At 54.6% G+C, this 24,596-nt stretch overlaps 1 protein-coding gene across 1 annotated transcript in view; it reads left to right on the top strand.

Moving 5' to 3' along the window:
• Positions 1–24,596, top strand: part of DNAH6 (dynein axonemal heavy chain 6) — a 3,423,448-nt gene that overhangs the window by 305,712 nt on the left and 3,093,140 nt on the right. The window contains exon 3 of the mRNA XM_069626424.1: positions 999–1,163. Within this exon, the coding sequence (XP_069482525.1) occupies positions 999–1,163 (165 nt within the window). The remainder of the gene's footprint in view (positions 1–998; positions 1,164–24,596) is intronic.

Here is a 24,596-nt window from a genome sequence, read left to right as displayed (position 1 = left end):
GGGATTGTGGGGGAAGCAGCTCCTTCGACATGGGATAGAAAATTGTCTGACATAGCATTCCCCATAGCTTAGAGAGGCATTGCTGCAGTGCTGGGCTCTGAGGATGTCCCCTCCCTGGCCGACTGGGAATCCACTATGGATGAGTGCATGGAGATGGAAAGGCTGGTCTACAAGAAAAGGGATTGTCTGCAAAAGCACGGAAAAGGGTAGAGAAAATAGTTAAGGGCCATGGAGGACTCCTGTTAATTTCTGGGGGCACAGTGGAAGGGAGGGGTTTAGGAATCCGGGGCTGTACGGGGGTTCAATTCTGGTGTCCAGCGGGAAAGAGGGTAGAGTGCACCAGGTTGTGAAAGGGGTTTCAGGTGCAGTTGGGTGGGCTGGTCTAGAAAACCCGTTGGTTCTGTGTACCTTCTGTTTCACCTTTTTATTGATGCTGTCTGATCTGTTATGCAAAATGGCAATACATTTTTTTTTAAAAGAGCATTGTTAAGAATACTAGGCATACACATAAATGTTTAATGTAATTTAATATGCACATAATTGTCATATTTCTGTAGTCCAACAAAATCACAAATGTACATATGTTTGCATTTCCAAGCAGATGTCAATGAAAATTCACGTGTTTACATTACAAAATCCTGCAAAACCGGGTGGGACTTTATTTTGCTTTTAAACTTTATTTTCTAACTCAGTCAACTAAGCTGATATTTTGTGTTTTGCCTCGTGAATACACGTGTTCTCCTTTTGAAGCTTGCATTTTGTAACACGATTAAATAAACTGAAAACAAAAGCCTATCATACCAATGTTGTCTTTTGCTGTAAACATATGGACAACTTGAGTCCAAATTGTACGCGTAGATAGAAAAGTAAAATGCAAATGTAGCTTGCTGGAGCTATTATTTTAGGACACTTATTGATTCGTTTTAATGCATGCGGTTGTGCCATTTTCGGGGTTTTATTAGTGGACATATATTCATTGCGGTTTTTTTTATTTAAAGCCTGCGCTGAAGGTTTTTCAGGAACACAACCGACCAGAGTACATATTTCAGAAGAACCGAGAACGTCTATTAAGTACTGGAAAGCTTCTGCAGCCAATTCCTGTGGAAGCTCTGTCGCCCTTTGTGCGTCTCCCAGCACTGCCATCTGATGGGAAGGAAAAACAGGTATTGTAATCATTCAGCAACACAAATAGATGCCCTGTCAGGCTTACACATGCCCTTCCCCTACTAAGACCTTTTTATTTGTGTTCAATACCTGATATTTGTCGAGGAAATCCATTAACTTGTGCAGTTTTCGGAAAATTGTGACTTAAAATGTTTTTTAAATGGGTCTAATATTCAAAAATGTAATGGATTTGTTTCTCTTACATGACTTGTTTTTTCCAGTATTAGTACTTAGAATGCCAAGTAACTTTTGGCCGCGTCACGAGAAGCACACAGACAATGCATGTCCTAGCAATTGCTTTTAGATTTTGCCTAAAACCAAGACACATACAGTGGCATCTGTTGAAATCCAGCAGTAGCCTTTCTCCTTGTGAAATTCCAGCCTAACCACATGCCGAAGTTACTCATCAGGCGTCTTTTGTGGTTTTCTCAGGGGATTATCATGCTGTTCGGGAGGCTACATGTAATTTCTTCAAGAGTCTTTTTTTCGATGGGTTTTTTAACGAAAAATATTCAACAAAAAACTCCTTATATGAAGTTTCCCACCCCCTTATATTTTCCGATGAGTTTTTTAGTTGAACATTTTTCGTTAACAAAAACATTGAAGAAAATTCTTTTGATGAAAGGACGTAGTACTGTTCGGGATGTGTATGGCTTATTTTTTAAAAAAAATTAAAAGCAGCATCATGTGCACAAATGTTATTTAAATGAAGAGACGTTGTTCCACATCTCTACTGAACACCCTACACATGCTTGCTGACTCTCACGCTGCCATCTTTTGCCATCTTGATATCTTAAAAAATCTTGAACCTTGATATATTTGTTTAAAGGGAATGTTGTGTATTTGTCGAGTAAAAACGGATAATAAAAAGAACACCCAATAAACAACAAATGGTTTATTTGATATAAACACGAATTAGAGTAAAACAAACCGGTCTTGAGTTAATTGTACTTTAGATAATAGTGAAACGTAGGCACACAAGAAAGCAGTTCTGAACTAGTTGTATACATCTGAAGCAGATCACCTTGAACAATATAATGGCAGTGGGGGATAGTAGTATTAACAAGTAGAGGTAGTTTGATGTTTATGGGACAACTTAAGTTGAGACAAATGGAAGACCCCATATCCATTTTAGTACTATACTCTTGTCCTGACAGCTCACAAACTCCCACCCAGGACAAGTAAAAGGTCAAACGAAAACCTTGCCACCTTGACTGACTTTACTTATGAGTTTCCATGTTCTAGTTATTAAGGTCATCATCCCAAAGTCATTGTACAGAGTTTGCATCCTTCGTTCAGATCTTTCTGCATCCTACATATGCCATTTGACCTAATCAGAGGTTTTTGCAAGGCTCTCTTTGAATGATGGTACAATGGACACAGAAATTGCTTCCAGCAAGAGTTTTTCATATTTGAAGTAACAACCCCTAATCTTCATGTTAGACCATCTTCCAAAGACCACCTTTAGGGGTCAAGGTGGAACTTTGCTTGTAGGCTACTTGTGTTTACTTTGGGTATGCCCTCAGGTGATTCTTGTAGAAACCTGGAGCTCATCACCAAATAATAAAATGGGGAGACAAGCAGCAAAGGTAGGGAAACGGTTTATTTCCATACAGATTTGCAGAAATGGGTCGGAAAATCAGCATAGCATCCCAGTCCCCAGAGCACAGAAACCTCAGGGGTTTTATACAGTTTTACACAATGAACCTCATTCATAAAAGTCAGAAAAATATATTTTGTCTGTTATATTAGCAATGGATGACATAATGGTACATCCTGGGGGCATGGCTTTACACGATCATCAGAGTTTGATGCAATAATGCTCAGCCCTAACCACTCTGGTAGAAAAGAAGGTACCCTTGTGCCCCCATGATATGTGGTTAGAAAATGTGGCTGCACGTCTTATTATGGGTGCCCAGAAATTTGAATGAATCACTCCCGCCGTACGCAATCTACATTGGCTTCCTCTCCAGGCCAGGATAGTGTTCAAGACTGCTTGTATCTAAAAAGTAGTCATGGGTAACACACCAGTGTACCTGGCAGCTAAGCTCCACGTATCTGATGGCACACGCTCCTTGCACAGCAAATTGACCTACCGGCTCGAATCGCAACATGTCTGCAAAGAGTGGACATGCAAACAATCCTTTGCTTGTCACACAACCACCTTCTGCAATGCGATCCCAGTATCGACTCGGAATGCCCCCACAATTCTCCTGTTTTACAAATTTGCCACCTGGCTATTGACTAATCCCAATGGACAAACAGAACGCAACTCGCAGTACTGCACTACTGTTAAGATGCCAGCCCAAATGCTGACTACCCAAACCTTGTACAGCACTCTTGAGCTAGGTCCGTGCTTCAAACAATAAAAATAAAACAAAATATTAATTGTTAATTTGTTGATTATAGTTTCTGAGATATGGCTTCACATTAGTTCTATAAGAAAAACACCCACTTGAAAGGGATTAAGTAAAATCTAAAAATCTACAACACATGTTGAAACTCATTGTGCATAGCTAATATTTAATCAACCCAGTCGGAAAAAAGTATAATATAACCATTCCTTCTAAAATGCCAATAATTGTAAATATCTCCTTCCAAGGGATACAGTGTATACTTTGGTCACTCATATTGTAAGATCAAAAGTTGCCTTCATGTGTTTCACATAATTGTGCTTTAATAATAAAGCAAAATTTGCAAGCTTCTTCAGGGCACAAAAATGTATTTCCTTTTCTACATTGATTAATACAACATAAATGTGTGTGATTAAGAAAAAAATATTAGGGGAAAGGAAAATAAGAACAACTAAAACATTTGAAATTAAAATCCAAGAACGTTATACTGAAGATTCAATAGGGGGCTCTAGTTCCATCTTGGAAAAGTGTTGTAGTTTTCTGTCTGCAAGAACGCAAATGGTCATTTTATTTATACCCCCCTTTCTGGTTACCTGCGGTTTCCCACAGATTTCTTACTTTTCAACTCTTCTTTTTAATGTTTACATCTTGCCTCTGTTATCTTTTTTTTAAATTGTAATATTAGTTTTACCAAAAAACTTTTCATTACATTACTTCACAATTCCTTATGTTACAATTAATATATACATCAATCTTTCTCGCCCCCCAACCATAGTTTAGAGGACCTTTACTTCGACTGTGTGTCTGTCAGGATTGCGTCCATGTAATTAAATACTGTACATGTTAATTTAAAGTTATTACCCGCAAGCAGCGAGAACCACCAGTCATCCATATTTTCATTTAGGGGTGCAAACTTCCGCAAATGCAGACTACGTTGCAGTGATAGCTCACGACACACCACAACAAGATGTTTTAACGATTTCACAGCACTATTACAAAATCTACAAAGGTTGTTTGATGTCGCTTTATCACATTTGAACAATAACATCTCTTTAGTTTTGTATAAATTCAAACGTAATCTTAAGAATTGATCTCTGTGATAGCGGGATGGAAATTTAGTCAAGTAACTTAGCGTCTGGTCAATGCCATGTGCTGCTGGTCTGTTGTCAAGAGCCGACGCCAGTTTATTTCTTTTTTCTGTATTTATTATCCAGTTCCACTGCCTTAATTTTTTTTTGGCTGCTTGCGGATTAACCAAGACATTTTCCATTGCCACATCTGCTTCATTCAGAATTCCTTTGATTTTCGTCTTCCACATTGTTAGCAAACTGGTGTACGCTTGCATATTTGTTTGGCGTAGGATCTCATAGGGTCTTGCAGCCACAGATTTCCATAAAACAGTTCCATATAGTGAGTCAATACATAATTTGTAGCGAATTGCAGCCATTGAAACGTTCAATGGCAATTGAAGAATCGTTCGCCAAAAGCGACCTTCTAATTTGGTCGACACATTTTCGCTGATATTCCAGCCAGTTTCACTTGCAAAGGTTATAGTCGGCACTACTATCTGTAAATAAAATGATAGAATTGGTTTGAAAGTGAATTTGCCATAGCCACCGTGTAATTTGCAGAATCACAGAAAACACCCCAAAGCTATACAGAAATAATAAAGGCTTAAGGGGGGTAAAATACCCCAGCCAACACAGTACCTCAGCACAGAAGGAGAGTTGCAGCAGGAAGACGTCAGGCTCTGCAGCCAAAAACACGGTCGATGGATTCCTTTGTCAAGAAGATGGAAGACAGGACTTTGGCAGGACCTTTGCAGCAGGGATCTCAGGAGAAGGTCTCCAGGCAAGAGATTCCTTGTGGCTGGATGTGGCTGTGTGGATTTGGTGCCTTTTCAGGAGAACAGAAGAAGACAGAATATTGCTGGCCTGATTCTTGTCGTTTGCAAGGTCCAGCACTTTGGTAAGGGGACTTGTCAGACCTGAATCGTGCCTTTGGAGATCCAACAGGATGCCCATGAAGTTTCAGCGAGATTCAGAATTCAGAAGACTGTGCACCGCACAATAGCTCGAGGTCCCCGAGTTTAGGGGTATTGCAGCCGCACAAGGTTGCAGCACGGTGCGGGATGATTTATAATGCAGGTCTTCTTGGGACTAGCGGATCACACCAGCCTTTGGGTAGGATGTGTCCTGTTTGGAACTCCCAGGTCGATTGGAAGGAAGGGCTACAGTAGGCTCCAGCTACACAGCAGGCTCTCCGGTCGCTGACATTTATCTCAGCTCCGGTTTTCTCATCTTCCTTTTGGTTCCAGTGGTCGACTACCTCTTCAGCTTCCAGGATCGGACTTTTATGCATTAACCCAGCCAATCAAACAGCCTTGCAACATTGACACTTGAGGGGTTGGCAGTCTTTTCAGGACAGCCTGCCTTCCAGTTTTAACTGGGATATCACAGTCACACTGGAAGACAAAGGGCTGCAGAGTTTTTGACTCCTCCCTCGCTTCCTGCCTTCACAGACACTCTGGAGCATAGGCGGGCCTTCGACAGGATTCCCCCCAAAGATAGCAATCAACAGAGGAATTTCCAACCCTGAAAGTCAGAAGAAGGAAGAAGAAAGGACAAGGAATGCTAAAATGGCAAAAAAAAGAAGACCGGGGTCATTTTGGTAAAATGAGCACCCATGGGTGCAGCACGTTGGAAACAGCTCACGGGCGGTGAATTAATAAAAAGGTTCACTGGCACCAGCCATTAAAGATACATTTGTCTTTGTAACATAAATGTTATATTTAAAATGTGAAAAGGTATAATCTGTTTCTCCCCAGCACTCCACATAAGGTGGGGCGTGCTGGTCTCATTTAACAAAATATAAATGGGATTCAAAGATCCTTTCTACCCTTGGGGAATGTAGTTCTCACAAGGTTAGCCAGAGCAAGTTAAAAGTGGAGCCCCAAGGGCAACCCAGCAACAATAGGCAGTATGTGCCAAACGTTGTCAAAGAGGATAACCTTTAAAAGACACTATGGAGAGTCTTAAAAATGACACCCGTAAAAAGAGTAAAAGACTCTGAGTGTGGAAAAAGATTCCCACTCACATTAAGTAATAGGGAAAAATAATCTAGCAGTCCAGAAAAAAGTGAGGTTGACACAGGTCAGGAAGATTTATCCTTGATAAGACAATATTACCTAACATAAACCAAAGGGAAAAACCCTGAATTGAATTAGACCTATAGGAGTAGAAAGGGCCATCTTTGGTTTATCACCTGGATTGACTGCGAGTTGCAAATATCTTTTGGTTGACTCAATTGTGGAAAGGTACACCACATCTCCAAGTACACCACATCTCCAGCCTATCAATAAGATTGTCTATCTTAGGCATGGGGTAACTATCCAATTGTGACACTTCATTAACCTTTCTGAAATCCATGCATGACAGGGTCCACAGGTCCAAGGCGCAGGAGTGGCACAAACCAACCACCCCACTGCGGTTGTGGGACCTGCAAGACTGGTCTTACACAGGGCTCTGCAACCCCAGCAGGGAAGGAGGGTTAGGGTGTCGATGTTTGGATGGGAACGGGTTAATGAGGGAAACCGGTAAGAGGATTAGGGAGAGGTTATGGATAGGAGGGGGGACATAGGATAAAACATGTCATTGCTGTGCATCCTGTATCTGTACCTTGCAAGAACCGCTCATGCACAAACACACTCGTACCTAAGCAGAATCTACCCTAAAATAAGAACATAACATTGATGGTACTACAAGAGAAAACAGAACACTTAGCTTTTGGGTTGTGGTGGGACAGTATCCCTTGTTGTCTCCTGCGGAGTCCCAAAGCCAGATCACCTTGCAGTAGCAGTTCAAATGCTGCAAGAAAACACTGCAATAAGTAGACCCATTGTGTGGCTTCACGTGCGCGGGCAATAGATTGGGTAATGTTTTAGCAAGTTAGCTTAGCCGCACGTGGCTACTTCATGTGCTGTACATTCAAGGGTTCACAGGGGGCCGTGTGTGGTTTATTAGCATGTGGTATCAGCTGCACATGGCTTGGTTGCATGCAGCTTTTGCTTCCTGATTCATGAATGTAAGTCGTCTCCTTGGAGGTGCGCGTGGCAGAATGTGCAGACAGTGCGCAGCAGTGCAATAGCGATATTAAGGGGCCGATTCATGGAACAAACGTGCGCCGAAAATCTTGGCGCAAGCAGGCGCAAGCGGAAAAAAACAGGCGCACGCGATTCATGGAAGTCCCTGCGCGTGTACACCTCGGGATGTGCGCCAAACCCGTGCATGGCGCACAAGTCACTGCAACATCCCGAAAGACGTGCGCGACGCGCACAACCTTGGCGCATACACCAGAAAGTGGGCGGGACACGGGGCGTAACGCGCAGAATGGGGAACAACGCGCGAAAATAAGGGCGTAACTGGGGGTGTACTGCAGGGAAGCAGCCGGAACGCCCACACACACTCGAACCACACGTATTCATGGAATCGAATAGGGCAAAGCCACGCACAGCCAAAGACACGCACAAGCTGAAACACGTCCGCCACACGAAGGCAGGCGGTAGAGTCCCAGCGCATCACAAAAGTGGCAACATACAGCAATTGGGCCTGTGCGAGCGGGGTACGTGTATTTCGGGGGCGCGTAGGAAGTTACACACACGATTGAGCGGGGTACGTGTATTTCGGGAGTCCGCGGGAAGTTACACACGCGATTGAGCGGGGTACGTGTATTTCGGGGGCGCGCGGGAAGTTACACACGCGATTGAGCGGGGTACGTGTATTTCGGGGGCGCGCGGGAAGTCACACACGCGATTGAGCGGGGTACGTGTATTTCGGGGGTCCGCGGGAAGTTACACACGCGATTGAGCGGGGTACGTGTATTTCGGGGGCGCGCGGGAAGTTACACACGCGATTGAGCGGGGTACGTGTATTTCGGGGGTGCGCGGGAAGTCACACACGCGATTGAGCGGGGTACGTGTATTTCGGGGGCGCGCGGGAAGTTACACACGCGATTGAGCGGGGTACGTGTATTTCGGGGGTGCGCGGGAAGTCACACACGCGATTGAGCAGGGTACGTGTATTTCGGGGGCGCGCGGGAAGTTACACACGCGATTGAGCGGGGTACGTGTATTTCGGGGGTGCGCGGGAAGTTACACACGCGATTGAGCGGGGTACGTGTATTCCAGGGGTGCGCGGGAAGTTCCACACGCGATCTCATCAGGGTACGTGTATTACAGCGGTGCGCCGGGAGCAGCACACATGAATTGCACGTGTGGGTCCTCCCAGGTGTTCCCTCTACACCCTCCACGGCCCCTGCAGGTGGCTCACACCACAGGGGCCTACCCAGCACATGTCCTGCAGGCACCCCATCCACCATGGCCATGCCCACCACCCAACCCACATGTCAACTTGCACTACTGCCCACCAACGCATGTCCCCCTGCACCCCCAGCCACCAGGGGCACCCACCACCAGGCCCCCACCCATGTCCAACTCATGTTCCCCACCACCCCCACCCCCCAGCAGTGCAGGGGCACCCACCACCAGGCCCCCACCCATGTCTCCCAGCACCCCCACCCCCCAGCCACCAGGGGCAGCCTCCACCAGGCCCCCACCGATGTCTCCCACCACCCCCACCCCCAGCAGTGCAGGGGCAGCCTCCACCAGGCCCCCACCCATGTCTCCCAGCACCCCCAACCCCCAGCCACCAGGGGCAGCCTCCACCAGGCCCCCACCCATGTCTCCCATCACCCCCACCCCCCAGCAGTGCAGGGGCAGCCTCCACCAGGCCCCCACCCATGTCTCCCACCACCCCCACCCCCCAGCACTGTGGGGCACCTGCCAGCAGGCCCCCACCCATGTCCAACTCATGTTCCCCACCACCCCCACCCCCCAGCACTGTGGGGCACCTGCCAGCAGGCCCCCACCCATGTCCAACTCATGTTCCCCACCACCCCCACCCCCAGCACTGTGGGGCACCTGCCAGCAGGCCCCCACCCATGTCCAACTCATGTTCCCCACCACCCCCACCCCCCAGCAGTGCAGGGGCACCCACCACCAGGCCCCCACCCATGTCTCCCACCACCCCCACCCCCCAGCAGTGCAGTGGCAGCCTCCACCAGGCCCCCACCCATGTCTCCCACCACCCCCACCCCCCAGCACTGTGGGGCACCTGCCAGCAGGCCCCCACCCATGTCCAACTCATGTTCCCCACCACCCCCGCCCCCCAGCACTGTGGGGCACCTGCCAGCAGGCCCCCACCCATGTCCAACTCATGTTCCCCACCACCCCCACCCCCCAGCAGTGCAGGGGCACCCACCACCAGGCCCCCACCCAGGTCTCCCAGCACCCCCACCCCCCAGCCACCAGGGGCAGCATCCACCAGGCCCCCACCCATGTCGACCACCACCCCCACCCCCCAGCAGTGCAGGGGCAGCCTCCACCAGGCCCCCACCCATGACTCCCACCACCCCCACCCCCCCAGTCACCTGGGGCAGCCTCCACCAGGCCCCCACCCATGTCTCCCAGCACCCCCACCCCCCACTCCCCAGGGGCAGCCTCCACCAGGCCCCCACCCATGTCTCCCACCCCCCCACCCCCCAGCAGTGCAGGGGCAGCCTCCACCAGGCCCCCACCCATGTCTCCCAGCACCCCCACCCCCCAGCCACCAGGGGCAGCCTCCACCAGGCCCCCACCCATGTCTCCCACCACCCCCACCCCCCAGCAGTGCAGGGGCAGCCTCCACCAGGCCCCCACCCATGTCTCCCACCACCCCCACCCCCCAGCAGTGCAGGGGCAGCCTCCACCAGGCCCCCACCCATGTCTCCCACCACCCCCACCCCCCAGCACTGTGGGGCACCTGCCAGCAGGCCCCCACCCATGTCCAACTCATGTTCCCCACCACCCCCGCCCCCCAGCACTGTGGGGCACCTGCCAGCAGGCCCCCACCCATGTCCAACTCATGTTCCCCACCACCCCCACCCCCCAGCAGTGCAGGGGCACCCACCACCAGGCCCCCACCCAGGTCTCCCAGCACCCCCACCCCCAGCCACCAGGGGCAGCATCCACCAGGCCCCCACCCATGTCGACCACCACCCCCACCCCCCAGCAGTGCAGGGGCAGCCTCCACCAGGCCCCAACCCATGTCTCCCACCACCCCCACTCCCCAGCACTGTGGGGCACCTGCCAGCAGGCCCCCACCCATGTCCAACTCATGTTCCCCACCACCCCCACCCCCCAGCACTGTGGGGGCACCTGCCAGCAGGCCCCCACCCATGTCCAACTCATGTTCCCCACCACCCCCACCCCCCAGCACTGTGGGGCACCTGCCAGCAGGCCCCCACCCATGTCCAACTCATGTTCCCCACCACCCCCACCCCCCAGCAGTGCAGGGGCACCCACCACCAGGCCCCCACCCATGTCTCCCACCACCCCCACCCCCCAGCAGTGCAGGGGCAGCCTCCACCAGGCCCCCACCCATGTCTCCTACCACCCCACCCCCCAGCACTGTGTCCCCCACCCATGTCCAACTCATGTTCCCCACAACCCCCACCCCCCAGCACTGTGGGGCACCTGCCAGCAGGCCCCCACCCATGTCCAGCTCATGTTCCCCACCACCCCCACCCCCCAGCAGTGCAGGGGCACCCACCACCAGGCCCCCACCCATGTCTCCCAGCACCCCCAGCCACCAGGGGCAGCATCCACCAGGCCCCCACCCATGTCGACCACCACCCCCACCCCCCAGCAGTGCAGGGGCAGCCTCCACCAGGCCCCCACCCATGTTTCCCACCACCCCCACCCCCCCAGTCACCAGGGGCAGCCTCCACCAGGCCCCCACCCATGTCTCCCAGCACCCCCACCCCCCACTCCCCAGGGGCAGCCTCCACCAGGCCCCCACCCATGTCTCCCACCCCCCCCACCCCCCAGCAGTGCAGGGGCAGCCTCCACCAGGCCCCCACCCATGTCTCCCAGCACCCCCAGCCACCAGGGGCACCCTCGACCAGGCCCCCACCCATGTCTCCCACCACCCCCACCCCCCAGCAGTGCAGGGGCAGCCTCCACCAGGCCCCTACCCATGTCTCCCACCACCCCCACCCCCAGCAGTGCAGGGGCAGCCTCCACCAGGCCCCCACCCATGTCTCCCACCACCCCCACCCCCCAGCACTGTGGGGCACCTGCCAGCAGGCCCCCACCCATGTCCAACTCATGTTCCACACCACCCCCACCCCCCAGCACTGTGGGGCACCTGCCAGCATGCCCCCACCCATGTCCAACTCATGTTCACCACCACCACCCCCACCCCCCAGCACTGTGGGGCACCTGCCAGCAGGCCCCCACTGTCATGATCTCTGCTTCCAAAAGGTCAGGGTTTTCCCAACTCCCTTGGAAGCAGATCCATAACCCAGGTTCCGAGGGCCAACCAGTCCCAATTGGGACTTTTTGCACCCAGTCCTGGCGCCAGTGGCACCAGGCTCATAAATATGCCCAGTCCCAGCGCTGGAAGCGCCGGGCTCATAATGCTTGGGTGGACTTACCTGCAGCAGACCATGCTGCTTACTTGCCTGCCAGTTGAGCCTCTGATCCTCTTCTGTTTGGAACTACTTTTCCTGTTGGGTGGGGCAGGAGCCACTCCCTAGGTTCAGAACACTGGAACTCTTCTGGAAAGCAGGAACTCTTTTCTTACCTAGGCGTGGCTGTGGAAGGAGACACTAAGCACTACAGGAGGCTATTTAAACCACACCCGATGGATGAATCTTGCTTTGCGTTATTCTGCATCCTCTGCAGCAGAACGCTCATCGTGTCTTCTGCATCTGATCCTGGGCCTAAGGAAAAAGGCTTACCATCCTGAATCCAGTCTTCAGCAACACCTATAAAGACAAGAAAGAACAGGTTAGCATTACGGTCTTCAGTGACAGCGCTTCACTTACCTGGTCCATCGGCTGTCATCAACGCCTCGCGCTGCATTCCGGCATCTGAAAGACAAAGGCTTACCTACTCTTCGTGCGCTCCGGAGGTCTTCGCACTGCATTCCGGCATCTGAAAGACAAAAGCTCACCAACTCTTCGCACGCTCCGGAGGCCTTCGGCGCTGCATCCCGCATCTGAAAGACAAAACAAGGTGCGTTTAAAGACATTGGAGAACTTTAATACTCACGTGCCATTACTCCTTTCCACATCTAACCCAGTGGGTATTCCGGCACCCTGCAGCCACTCCGAACTTGTACTTGCAAAATAAAAAGACAGTTAGAGCGCATCGTGAAGCAGGCAACAAGCGCTTACTTACGTGCTTCCAGGCGCTTCTATTCATCACACGGGCTCCATCTTCAACTCACTTCAGCCCGTCATCCGCCATCGCCGGAACCCTGCAAAACAAGAGACATCATTACTAAAGACTTTTAAAGACATTAGAATTACTCGAAACTTACCGTTCGTGCAGTAAACAACGGACAGCAGTCCTCTGAAGTCAAGAGGCCTGCTCCCCTTATCCAGTGAAGAAACTGGTTACAGCACCCTGCCCCGAGGCAGATGGAGAGCACGGCGTTCACTTACCTAAGGTGAGAGCGCTGACCTTTGGGGTTCTACAGGAGAAGAGAAAGGGAAGAAGAGAGAGACATTCAATAACCCAGTTCATTAATCCCATATTTTCTATCTGCAGACATCTTACCCTTCGAGTCAGACATACAGTGCACAGAGGTCCAGCCCAAAGAGCCAGCCGTATGCTACACATCACCTTTGAAGATGCGGCATACGCCCAGTCAAGACCGGCGCCTCTACGGGAATCAGGTGAGCGTTACAGAACGCAAAGCCTACCGCAAAACTCCCGTCCAGGCGCTATGGAAACCTCGGATACCGACCAGCTAGCCCAGTTACTTGGGGAACTAAGGGCAGAAGTGCATGCAGCCCGTCAGGAAATGAACGCTCTAAGAAGGGAACTGATTATTTCCAAGGAGCGAACAGATGATCTCGCTAGACAATTGCTACAGTCACAAGCCGAACAGACCCCGTTACCCGCATCTGGGGGAAATCTTCCTTCTACATCCTCTATGAATCCAGTGCAGATCAACCTACCTGGGAATGTACCTCTGGCTCCGCCCGAACGATTTCCTGGTGACCCAAAGAGGTTTGCAGTATTTATCAATCAGTGCCGGTTGCATTTCTTATGCCGGCCAGCAGCCTTTCCAACTGATCAAGCTAAAGTAGCTTTCGTGCTTTCGTACCTTAGTGGCAATGCGGCAGACTGGTCGATCCCTCTAGTAAATCAAGATGATCCGGTCCTCCATGATTTTCAAGCTTTTCAGCTCAGTATGGAAAAACTTTTCGCAAGACATTCACAGGGGCAGGCCTTGGACAATGAGCTTCTTTCGTTGCGACAAGGTAATCAAGACCTTTTGGCTTATATTGCGTCTTTCAACAGACTGATAGTGGAAACTCAATGGCCTGAGGACAAAAGGATTACGCTGTTTTATAGAGGTCTACGTGGAGAGCTCAAAGATGTGTTAGCCCAAGTAGTGAATCCCCCACAAGATTGTTCGGACTATATAGACTTAGTCGTTCAAATAGATCACAGACTGCAGAACAGGAAGGCCGATTGTTCCAAGTTTGATGCTCGAGTATTTTCCAAACCGCCAACTCCTTCCAAAGGCGTAGACTCCGGGGAACCCATGCAAATAGGGGGTCTGAAAGGTCCTCTAACACAAAAGGAGCGGGAAAGGAGAAAACAGTTGCAATTATGCCTCTATTGTGGAAACTCAGGGCACTTTCTTCGAGACTGTCCGGTGAAACCTGCCAAGAAGGCAGTAGGAGCTGCAGTTACCAAAGTTACAAACTCTGAGCAGGGAAACGACCTCGCCCGACAAGAATAGAGGTCCTCTTGCCGAGCGTGAAAACCAGTTCCGTGACCTCGCATTTCGTGATACCTATGGTCCTCATTAGCCCTGATAATCCGGATCGATTACATGCAATTGAAGCTTACGTCGACAGCGGTGCCATCGGCAATTATGTGGATCATGAAATGGTTTTGAGGATGAATCTAACTCTTTGTCCCAAGGCTGTAAAGGACGACATTACTACGGTGGATGGAACGGAGATAGCCTCCGGACCAGTAACGCATACCACTCAAGAAGTGACGTTAGTAAGTCAAGATGGACACCATGAGAAGATCGTGTTCGATGTGATCAAGGCTCCTCAGTTTCAGATTATTCTAGGAATACCTTGGTTAGAGAAACACAATCCTCTGATCGATTGGCGAGCAAGAACGGTCCAGTTTCCAGAATGTGTCTCTACTTGTCACCCTCCACCTGGTGTTGCACTGGCAGCAATTTCTTCAGAGACTCCCCAGTTACCTCCCGAATACCTAGAATACCAAGATGTTTTCCGGAAGGATCAGGCTAACTCTCTACCTCCTCATAGGTCTTATGACTGCCAGATAGACCTGATACCTGGATCTACTCCTCCTTGTAGTAGAATTTATGCCCTCACCGAGCCTGAGAACCTTCACCTTCGACAATACCTGGATCAATACCTGGCAAATGGGTTTATTCGTCCTTCCAAGTCCCCTGCTTCTTCAGCTTTGTTCTTCGTTCCAAAAAAGGAAGGAGACCTTAGAACTTGTATAGATTATCGCTCCCTGAACCAGATCACCGTCAAGAATAGATATCCGTTACCTTTGATCCCTGAACTCCTGGACCAAGTCAGAAAAGCATGCATATATACAAAGCTGGATCTTAGAGGAGCCTACCACTTGGTACGAGTAAAAGAGGGCGATGAATGGAAGACGGCCTTCCGCACCAAATATGGGCTATTTGAATATCAGGTCATGCCCTTCGGACTTTGCAATGCCCCGGCCGCCTTTCAATATTTTATGAACGATGTCCTCAGAGAGCTCATAGATGTGTGTGTTGTTGTTTACATTGACGACATCCTCGTTTATTCTTCATCGGAATCTGAACATCGGAAACACGTGAAAATGGTCCTCGAAAGATTGCGTCAACACAAACTTTTCGCTAAGTTGGAAAAATGTGTTTTCAACGTGACTGAAGTTGAATTCTTGGGATTCATATTATCACCTAGCGGAGTGCGTATGGATTCAAAGAAGGTCGATGCAGTTCTCAAATGGCCATCACCATCCTCCGTAAAAGGTGTGCAAAGCATGTTAGGCTTCGCTAACTTTTACCGCAGGTTTATCCCCGAATTTTCTCGGATAGTCCAGCCCATCACTGCCTTGTTAAAGAAAAACAAACGTTTTGAATGGTCTACCGAGGCGGAACAAGCTTTCCAGGATTTGAAGACTAGATTTATCTCTGCACCAATCTTAAAACACCCTCGCCCCGAACTCCCCTACATCGTGGAAACTGATGCTTCAAGCCTTGCCATGGGGGCAGTTCTATCACAAAAGGACCCGGTAACCAATCAGTTGCATCCCGTGGCATTTTGGTCCCGCAAATTCTCGCCTCCTGAAATCAATTACACGATTACTGACAAGGAACTTCTGGCTATCAAGTCTGCCTTTAAGGCTTGGCGGCATTATCTGCTGGGGGCCCGACACACCGTTACTGTGATTACGGATCACCGAAAGCTGCAATATTTGAAAACCGCAAAAGCCCAATCCTCTAGACAACTCCGTTGGGCATTATTCTTTGCCGAGTTTGACTTCGTAATTACCTATCGACCTGGTACAAAAAACGGTAAAGCTGATGCCCTTTCTCGGATGGGAGTGGAAGAACACTTGATCAACCCTAAACCTGTACCAATCATTCCCGAACAAAGAATTCTGGGTGTAATCGCCACACAATCCATAGAGGAAGTTAAGGATAAAGCCAGGCAACTTGTAACTCCAGCAGACATACAGAATTGGCATCTGCAGGGAAAGGACTTTGCAGTAAAGGACAACTTATTGTATTTCCAAGAACGATTATACCTGCCCAGCACAGATTTACAGAAAAAAGTAATCTCTTGTTATCACGATTCTTTAATGGAAGGACATCCCGGTATGGCCAAGACCTCAGAAAAGATCAAGCGCTACTTCTGGTGGCCGTCTTGGAAAAAAGATATCAGAGACTTTATAATGTCCTGTGGAGTATGCGCCCAAAACAAGAGTCAAAAGGAAAGACCAGCAGGCCTCTTACGCCCTATTGACATCCCACCTCGCCCTTGGCATACGCTTTCTATGGACTTCATCACCGATCTACCTCCATGCTCCGGATACAATACGATTCTAGTAATCGTGGACTTATTCTCCAAGATGGCGCATTTCATTCCGCTCAAAGGCTTGCCAACAGCAGCAACTCTGGCCCGAGAATTTCTCGAAAACATCGTCCGACTGCACGGTTTTCCTTCGGTTCTAATTTCAGATCGAGGTAGTCAATTTATTTCTCATTTTTGGCGAAGTTGCTGTCGGTCGGCTCAAATTGATGTGAGACTATCGACCAGTCACCACCCTCAGACCGACGGACAAACCGAGAGGACCAATCAAACTCTGGAACAGTATTTACGCTGCATGCTGCAACAAACTGAAAAAACTTGGAAAGACATCCTTTGGATAGCCGAATATGCCTACAACAACTCTGTCCATTCGGGAACTGGGAAAACCCCGTTTTTTCTTTTATACGGCAGTCACCCTCGAACCTCGGAGTTGGATCCCCTCCAAGATCTTGAAACACCAGCAGTAGACTACCTGCATTCTACAATCACCCAAGCCTTTAAGGAAGCTGTTTCTCACCTTCAAAGGGCTAAAGAACAATACAAGAAAGGAGCAGATCAACATCGGAAGGAAGCCCCTCAATATCAAGTAGGGGATCAAGTCTGGTTATCCACCAAATATCTACCTCTAAAAGGGCCACGCACATTCAACCCAAGATACCTTGGTCCCTATTCCATCACTACCATAGTAAACCCAGTAGCGGTCAAGTTGGACTTGCCCCCGCACATGAAGATACATCCGGTCTTCCACGTCTCTCTATTAAAACCCGTGCAACCTCAAACCTGACTAACTAAATCTCCAAAACCCATCCTAGTTGATGGAGAACTCGAGTTTGAAGTCAAAAGCATTCTGGACTCCAAGATCTCCAAATCTAAACTATTTTACCTAATTGACTGGAAAGGCTACGGCCCCCAAGAGAGATCCTGGGAACCTGCTGAATATGTCCACGCTCCTCGCCTAATCAAAAGATTTCACCGAACATTTCCTGACAAGCCAAAACCCCCAGAGAAGCCCGGTTTGGGAGGGGCCTTGAGGGGGGGTACTGTCATGATCTCTGCTTCCAAAAGATCAGGGTTTTCCCAACTCCCTTGGAAGCAGATCCATAACCCAGGTTCCGAGGGCCAACCAGTCCCAATTGGGACCTTTTGGACCCAGTCCTGGCGCCAGTGGCACCAGGCTCATAAATATGCCCAGTCCCAGCGCTGGAAGCGCCGGGCTCATAATGCTTGGGTGGACCTACCTGCAGCAGACCATGCTGCTTACTTGCCTGCCAGTTGAGCCTCTGATCCTCTTCTGTTTGGAACTACTTTTCCTGTTGGGTGGGGCAGGAGCCACTCCCTAGGTTCAGAACACTGGAACTCTTCTGGAAAGCAGGAACTCTTTTCTTACCTAGGCGTGGCTGTGGAAGGAGACATCTAAGCACTACAGGAGGCTATTTAAACCACACCCGATGGATGAATCTTGCTTTGCGTTATTCTGCATCCTCTGCAGCAGAACGCTCATCGTGTCTTCTGCATCTGATCCTGGGCCTAAGGAAAAAGGCTTACCATCCTGAATCCAGTCTTCAGCAACACCTATAAAGACAAGAAAGAACAGGTTAGCATTACGGTCTTCAGTGACAGCGCTTCACTTACCTGGTCCATCGTCTGTCATCAACGCCTCGCGCTGCATTCCGGCATCTGAAAGACAAAGGCTTACCTACTCTTCTTGCGCTCCGGAGGTCTTCGCACTGCATTCCGGCATCTGAAAGACAAAAGCTCACCAACTCTTCGCACGCTCCGGAGGCCTTCGGCGCTGCATCCCGCATCTGAAAGACAAAACAAGGTGCGTTTAAAGACATTGGGGAACTTTAATACTCACGTGCCATTACTCCTTTCCACATCTAACCCAGTGGGTATTCCGGCACCCTGCAGCCGCTCCGAACTTGTACCTGCAAAATAAAAAGACAGTTAGAGCGCATCGTGAAGCAGGGAACAAGCGCTTACTTACGTGCTTCCAGGCGCTTCTATTCATCACACGGGCTCCATCTTCAACTCACTTCAGCCCGTCATCCGCCATCGCCGGAACCATGCAAAACAAGAGACATCATTACTAAAGACTTTTAAAGACATTAGAATTACTCGAAACTTACCGTTCGTGCAGTAAACGACGGACAGCAGTCCTCTGAAGTCAAGAGGCCTGCTCCCCTTATCCAGTGAAGAAACTGGTTACAGCACCCTGCCCCGAGGCAGATGGGGAGAGCACGGCGTTCACTTACCTAAGGTGAGAGCGCTGACTTTTGGGGTTCTACAGGAGAAGAGAAAGGGAAGAAGAGAGAGACATTCAATAACCCAGTTCATTAATCCCATATTTTCTATCTGCAGACATCTTACCCTTCGAGTCAGACATACAGTGCACAGAGGTCCAGCCCAAAGAGCCAGCCGTGTGCTACACATCACCTTTGAAGATACGGCATACGCCCAGTCAAGACCGGCGCCTCTACGGGAATCAGTTGAGAGTTACACCCACCCATGTCCAACTCATGTTCCCCACCACCCCCCAGCAGTGCAGGGGCACCCACCACCAGGCCCCCACCATTGTCTCCCCCCACCCCCCAGCAGTGCAGGGGCAGCCTCCACCAGGCCCCCACCCATGTCTCCCACCACCCTAACCCCCAGCACTGTGGGGCACCTGCCAGCAGGCCCCCACCCATGTCCAACTCATGTTCCCCACCACCCCCACCCCCCAGCACTGTGGGGCACCTGCCAGCAGGCCCCCACCCATGTCGAACTCATGTTCCCCACCACCCCCACCCCCCAGCAGTGCAGGGGCACCCACCACCAGGCCCCCACCCATGTCTCCCAGCACCCCCACCCCCCAGCCACCAGGGGCAGCATCCACCAGGCCCCCACCCATGTCGACCACCACCCCCACCCCCCAGCAGTGCAGGGGCAGCCTCCACCAGGCCCCCACCCATGTCTCCCACCACCCCCACTCCCCCCAGTCACCAGGGACAGCCTCCACCAGGCCCCCACCCATGTCCCCCAGCACCCCCAAACCCCAGCCACCAGGGGCAGCCTCCACCAGGCCCCCACCCATGTCTCCCACCACCCCCACCCCCCAGCAGTGCAGGGGCAGCCTCCACCAGGCCCCCACCCATGTCTCCCACCACCCCCACCCCCAGCAGTGCAGGGGCAGCCTCCACCAGGCCCCCACCCATGTCTCCCACCACCCCCACCCCCCAGCACTGTGGGGCACCTGCCAGCAGGCCCCCACCCATGTCCAACTCATGTTCCCCACCACCCCCACCCCCCAGCACTGTGGGGCACCTGCCAGCAGGCCCCCACCCATGTCCAACTCATGTTCCCCGCCACCCCCACCCCCCAGCACTGTGGGGCACCTGCCAGCAGGCCCCCACCCATGTCCAACTCATGTTCCCCACCACCCCCACCCCCCAGCAGTGCAGGGGCACCCACCACCAGGCCCCCACCATTGTCTCCCCCCACCCCCCAGCAGTGCAGGGGCAGCCTCCACCAGGCCCCCACCCATGTCTCCCACCACCCCCACCCCCAGCACTGTGGGGCACCTGCCAGCAGGCCCCCACCCATGTCCAACTCATGTTCCCCACCACCCCCACCCCCCAGCACTGTGGGGCACCTGCCAGCAGGCCCCCACCCATGTCCAACTCATGTTCCCCACCACCCCCACCCCCCAGCAGTGCAGGGGCACCCACCACCAGGCCCCCACCCATGTCTCCCAGCACCCCCACCCCCCAGCCACCAGGGGCAGCATCCACCAGGCCCCCACCCATGTCGACCACCACCCCCACCCCCCAGCAGTGCAGGGGCAGCCTCCACCAGGCCCCCACCCATATCTCCCACCACCCCCACTCCCCCCAGTCACCAGGGGCAGCCTCCACCAGGCCCCCACCCATGTCCCCCAGCACCCCCACCCCCCAGCCACCAGGGGCAGCCTCCACCAGGCCCCCACCCATGTCTCCCACCACCCCACCCCCCAGCAGTGCAGGGGCAGCCTCCACCAGGCCCCCACCCATGTCTCCCACCACCCCCACCCCCAGCAGTGCAGGGGCAGCGTCCACCAGGCCCCCACCCATGTCTCCCACCACCCCCACCCCCCAGCACTGTGGGGCACCTGCCAGCAGGCCCCCACCCATGTCCAACTCATGTTCCCCACCACCCCCACCCCCCTGCACTGTGGGGCACCTGCCAGCAGCCCCCACCCATGTCCAACTCATGTTCCCCACCACCCCCACCCCCCAGCACTGTGGGGCACCTGCCAGCAGGCCCCCACCCATGTCCAACTCATGTTCCCCACCACCCCCACCCCCCAGCAGTGCAGGGGCACCCACCACCAGGCCCCCACCCATGTCTCCCACCACCCCACCCCCCAGCAGTGCAGGGGCAGCCTCCACCAGGCCCCCACCCATGTCTCCCACCACCCCCACCCCCCAGCACTGTGGGGCACCTGCCAGCAGGCCCCCACCCATGTCCAACTCATGTTCCCCACCACCCCCACCCCCCAGCACTGTGGGGCACCTGCCAGCAGGCCCCCACCCATGTCCAACTCATGTTCCCCACCACCCCCACCCCCCAGCACTGTGGGGCACCTGCCAGCAGGCCCCCACCCATGTCCAACTCCTGTTCCCCACCACCCCCACTCCCCAGCACTGTGGGGCACCTGCCAGCAGGCCCCCACCCATGTCCAACTCATGTTCCCCACCGCCCCCACCCATGTCCAACTCATGTTCCCCACCACCCCCACCCCCCAGCACTGTCTGTGGGGCACCTGCCAGCAGGCCCCCACCCATGTCCAACTCATGTTCTCCACCACCCCCACCCCCCAGCAGTGCAGGGGCACCCACCACCAGGCCCCCACCCATGTCGACCACCACCCCCACCCCCCAGCAGTGCAGGGGCAGCCTCCACCAGGCCCCCACCCATGTCGACCACCACCCCCACCCCCCAGCAGTGCAGGGGCAGCCTCCACCAGGCCCCCACCCATGTCTCCCACCACCCCCACCCCCCCCCCAGTCACCAGGGGCAGCCTCCACCAGGCCCCCACCCATGTCTCCCAGCACCCCCACCCCCCACTCCCCAGGGGCAGCCTCCACCAGGCCCCCACCCATGTCTCCCACCCCCCACCCCCCAGCAGTGCAGGGGCAGCCTCCACCAGGCCCCCACCCATGTCTCCCAGCACCCCCACCCCCCAGCCACCAGGGGCAGCCTCCACCAGGCCCCCACCCATGTCTGCCACCACCCCCACCCCCCAGCAGTGCAGGGGCAGCCTCCACCAGGCCCCCACCCATGTCTCCCACCACCCCCACCCCCCAGCAGTGCAGGGGCAGCCTCCACCAGGCCCCCACCCATGTCTCCCACCACCCCCACCCCCCAGCACTGTGGGGCACCTGCCAGCAGGCCCCCACCCATGTCCAACACATGTTCCCCACCACCCCCACCCCCCAGCACTGTGGGGCACCTGCCAGCAGGCCCCCACCCATGTCCAACTCATGTTCCCCACCACCCCCACCCCCCAGCACTGTGGGGCACCTGCCAGCAGGCCCCCACCCATGTCCAACTCATGTTCCCCACCACCCCCACCCCCCAGCAGTGCAGGGGCACCCACCACCAGGCCCCCACCCATGTCTCCCAGCACCCCCACCCCCCAGCCACCAGGGGCAGCATCCACCAGGCCCCCACCCATGTCGACCACCACCCCCACCCCCCAGCAGTGCAGGGGCAGCCTCCACCAGGCCCCCACCCATGTCTCCCACCACCCCCACCCCCCCAGTCACCAGGGGCAGCCTCCACCAGGCCCCCACCCATGTCTCCCAGCACCCCCACCCCCCACTCCCCAGGGGCAGCCTCCACCAGGCCCCCACCCATGTCTCCCACCCCCCCACCCCCCAGCAGTGCAGGGGCAGCCTCCACCAGGCCCCCACCCATGTCTCCCACCACCCCCACCCCCCAGCAGTGCAGGGGCAGCCTCCACCAGGCCCCCACCCATGTCTCCCACCACCCCCACCCCCAGCAGTGCAGGGGCAGCCTCCACCAGGCCCCCACCCATGTCTCCCACCACCCCCACCCCCCAGCACTGTGGGGCACCTGCCAGCAGGCCCCCACCCAGGTCCAACTCATGTTCCCCACCCCCCCACCCCCCAGCACTGTGGGGCACCTGCCAGCAGGCCCCCACCCATGTCCAACTCATGTTCCCCACCACCCCCACCCCCCAGCACTGTGGGGCACCTGCCAGCAGGCCCCCACCCATGTCCAACTCATGTTCCCCACCACCCCCACCCCCCAGCAGTGCAGGGGCACCCACCACCAGGCCCCCACCATTGTCTCCCACCACCCCCACCCCCCAGCAGTGCAGGGGCAGCCTCCACCAGGCCCCCACCCATGTCTCCCACCACCCCCACCCCCCAGCACTGTGGGGCACCTGCCAGCAGGCCCCCACCCATGTCCAACTCATGTTCCTCACCACCCCCACCCCCCAGCACTGTGGGGCACCTGCCAGCAGGCCCCCACCCATGTCCAACTCATGTTCCCCACCACCCCCACCACCCAGCAGTGCAGGGGCACCCACCACCAGGCCCCCACCCATGTCTCCCAGCACCCCCACCCCCCAGCCACCAGGGGCAGCATCCACCAGGCCCCCACCCATGTCGACCACCACCCCCACCCCCCAGCAGTGCAGGGGCAGCCTCCAACAGGCCCCCACCCATGTCTCCCAGCACCCCCACCCCCCAGCCACCAGGGGCAGCATCCACCAGGCCCCCACCCATGTCTCCCACCACCCCCACCCCCCAGCAGTGCAGGGGCAGCCTCCACCAGGCCCCCACCCATGTCTCCCACCACCACCACCGCCCAGCAGTGCAGGGGCAGCCTCCACCAGGCCCCCACCCATGTCTCCCACCACCCCCACCCCCCAGCACTGTGGGGCACCTGCCAGCAGGCCCCCACCCATGTCCAACTCATGTTCCCCACCACCCCCACCCCCCAGCACTGTGGGGCACCTGCCAGCAGGCCCCCACCCATGTCTCCCAGCACCCCCACCCCCTAGCCACCAGGGGCAGCCTCCACCAGGCCCCCACCCATGTCTCCCACCACCCCCACCCCCCAGCAGTGCAGGGGCAGCCTCCACCAGGCCCCCACCCATGTCTCCCACCACCCCCACCCCCCAGCAGTGCAGGGGCAACCTCCACCAGGCCCCCACCCATGTCTCCCACCACCCCCACCCCCCCAGTCACCAGGGGCAGCCTCCACCAGGCCCCCACCCATGTCTCCCAGCACCCCCACCCCCCACTCCCATGGGGCAGCCTCCACCAGGCCCCCACCCATGTCTCCCACCCCCCCACCCCCCAGCAGTGCAGGGGCAGCCTCCACCAGGCCCCCACCCATGTCTCCCAGCACCCCCACCCCCCAGCCACCAGGGGCAGCCTCCACCAGGCCCCCACCCATGTCTCCCACCACCCCCACCCCCCAGCAGTGCAGGGGCAGCCTCCACCAGGCCCCCACCCATGTCTCCCACCACCCCCACCCCCCAGCAGTGCAGGGGCAGCCTCCACCAGGCCCCCACCCATGTCTCCCACCTCCCCCACCCCCCAGCAGTGCAGAGGCAGCCTCCACCAGGCCCCCACCCATGTCTCCCACCACCCCCACCCCCCAGCACTGTGGGACACCTGCCGGCAGGACCCCACCCATGTCCAACTCATGTTCCCCACCACCCCCACCCCCCAGCACTGTGGGGCACCTGCCAGCAGGCCCCCACCCATGTCCAACTCATGTTCCCCACCCCCCCACCCCCCAGCACTGTGGGGCACCTGCCAGCAGGCCCCCACCCATGTCCAACTCATGTTCCCCACCACCCCCACCCCCCAGCAGTGC

The sequence above is a fragment of the Ambystoma mexicanum genome, chromosome 6p (genome assembly GCF_040938575.1).
Source record: "Ambystoma mexicanum isolate Mex_15411 chromosome 6p, UKY_AmexF1_1, whole genome shotgun sequence".
Classification (NCBI taxonomy): domain Eukaryota; kingdom Metazoa; phylum Chordata; class Amphibia; order Caudata; family Ambystomatidae; genus Ambystoma; species Ambystoma mexicanum.
The sequence above is the reverse complement of the archived record's forward strand: the minus strand, read 5'-3'. Positions and strand labels throughout refer to the sequence as shown.